At 70.3% G+C, this 2,188-nt stretch overlaps 1 protein-coding gene across 1 annotated transcript in view; it reads left to right on the top strand.

Annotated features, from left to right (window-relative positions):
• The window catches only part of TIMELESS (timeless circadian clock), an 11,050-nt gene that overhangs the window by 7,066 nt on the left and 1,796 nt on the right, over positions 1 to 2,188 (top strand). Inside the window, 10 exon segments of the mRNA XM_019472269.1 lie at positions 69 to 172; positions 249 to 418; positions 496 to 621; positions 698 to 849; positions 928 to 1,025; positions 1,106 to 1,223; positions 1,307 to 1,505; positions 1,593 to 1,747; positions 1,818 to 1,903; positions 1,989 to 2,179. Of these exon segments, the coding sequence (XP_019327814.1) occupies positions 69 to 172; positions 249 to 418; positions 496 to 621; positions 698 to 849; positions 928 to 1,025; positions 1,106 to 1,223; positions 1,307 to 1,505; positions 1,593 to 1,747; positions 1,818 to 1,903; positions 1,989 to 2,179 (1,399 nt within the window).

Below are 2,188 nucleotides of genomic sequence, written 5' to 3'. Positions count from 1 at the left end.
CCCCCCCCCCCCGGTTGCCTGGGACCCCCCCAGGTGCGGGGCCCTGCCCTGACGCTGCCTGTCCCCAGGATGCACCTGGCCCTGAAGGCGTACCAGGAGCTGCTGCGGACGGTGCAGGAGATGGACCGGTCCCCTGAGCAGGCGGTGGGGGACAGCAGCCAGGTCATCAAGAGTGAGTCCCTCTGTCCCTCTGCCCGTACCTGGGGGGGTTATCTGACCTTGTCCTCGGATGATGCCCTCCTCCCCAGGCAACATCTTCTACATGATGGAGTACCGGGAGCTCTTCCTTGCCCTCTTCCGCAAGTTCGACGAGACCAAGCAGCCACGCAGCTTCTTGCGGGACCTGGTGGAGACGGCCCACCTCTTCCTCCGCATGCTGGAGCACTTCTGCCGGGGCCGCACCAGCCTCGTGGTGCAGGTGGGATGCGGCTGCCCCCCCGGGGGAGGTCCCTGGGGGGCCGGGCAGCCCCTCCTGACCCCGTCCTCGCCCCCCAGAGCAAGCGCGTGCGGAGGAGGAAGAAGCCGCGGACGCCCTCAGCCCTCGCCCCACAGCCTCCCAGCGCCACGGAGCTGGAGGAGCTCTGGGCAGGATTGGCCCCGCAGCTCCAGGCCTGCCTGCAGGTAGGGGGAAGGATCCAACCTCACAGGGGGCACCGGGTGTCTTGGCGGAGCGCGGGGTGACAGTGTCCTGCCCCAGGGCGAGGTGCCCCTCCCTGAGGACGTGGTGCCTTTCGATGCCGCCTCGGAGATGCCGGTGGAGGAGCAGCGAGCAGAGGCTCTGCTGCGGATCCAGGGGTGCCTGCAGGACGCTCAGGCCCCCCAGGCCCTGCGGCTACTTCGCTCCGCCAGGTACCGGCACCGCAATTCCCATCCCATACCCAGGCAGGGGCATGGGGACACGGTGCCAGCCTGTCCCCCTCTCCCCAGGGACGTCTGGCCTGAAGGGGACGTGTTTGGACCCCCTGATGCGGGGCCGCCTGAGGAGACCAGGCTGCTGCGGGAGATCCTCTTCGCTCCCCTGCCCCGTGAGTCCCTAGCTGGCAGCACCGGGAGCAGCGGGCTCTGGGCTGGGGCGCTCTGGGCCCTCACCACCGTCCCACCGCAGGGCACGTGCCCCCTGAGGCCGAGGAGCCGGAGGAAGAGGAGGAGGAGGATGAGGAAGAGGAGGAAGAGACCGTGCAGGTGTCAGAGAAGGAGTTCAACTTCCTCGACTACCTGAAACGGTGAGAGGGGAGGGGGGGGGCCCGGTGGTCCGGGGTGGCACTGCTAGCCAGGGCAGCCTTGCTCACCGGGGCTGCCGGGGCAGGTTTGCCTGCACCCCCGTGGTCCGGGCACTCGTGCTGCTGCTGCGGGGGTACGCCCGCAACAGCCCCCACACCAACCACTGCGCCGCCCGCCTGCTGCACCGCCTGGCCCGCGACCTGCACATGGAGGCCCTGCTCTTCCAGCTCTCCCTCTTTGCCCTCTTCCACCGCCTCCTCCCCGATCCTGCCGCCGGTGCACACCAGGGCAGCCGGGGCCCGGCTCCCCCTGAGCCCCCCGCGCCCCCAGGGAGGGGTGTCTGCCAGCCCCGCTCTCCCTTCCTCTGCCCGCAGGAGCTGGTGGCGTTGGCCAAGTTTGTCCTGGGCAAATTCTTTGCGCTGGCGGCCACCAACAAGAAGGCCTTCGTGGAGCTGCTCTTCTGGAAGAGCCCGGCGGCCGTCCGCGAGATGACCGAGGGTTATGGCTCCCTGCAGGGGGGAGAGGGGTGAGTGGGGCCAGGGAGCGGGCTGCTGCCCTCCCATCACCTCCCCTCACCTCCCTTCCCCTCTGCCCAGGACTGGCAGGAGCCGGGTTCCCAGCTGGACCCCCCAAGAGGAGCAGGAGCTGCGGGACCTGTACTGGAAGTACAAGGAGGTGGAAGGTACCGGGGCTCCCCGGGGTTGGGGGGTGGCGGGACCCCCGGGCAGTGGCAGGGGCTCCATCCCTGCAGCCTTTCCCTCCCGCAGGCGAGGACGTCATCGCCGCTATCCTGGCCCATCTCCCGGCACCCGGGCGGACGCGGAGGCAGGTGGTGAAGCAGCTGGTGCGGCTGGGGCTGGCCAGCAGCGCCAAGGACTTCCCGCGGGAGAGGTGGGTCGGAGACCCCCGCAGGACCCCGGGGCTGGGGCGGCTGCCTCGCCCCAGGGCAGGGAACGACGGCTGCGGT

This window comes from Aptenodytes forsteri, unplaced genomic scaffold (assembly GCF_000699145.1).
Source record: "Aptenodytes forsteri isolate BGI_AS27 unplaced genomic scaffold, ASM69914v1 Scaffold547, whole genome shotgun sequence".
Lineage (NCBI taxonomy): Eukaryota > Metazoa > Chordata > Aves > Sphenisciformes > Spheniscidae > Aptenodytes > Aptenodytes forsteri.
This window is presented reverse-complemented; position numbering and strand designations above follow the sequence as displayed.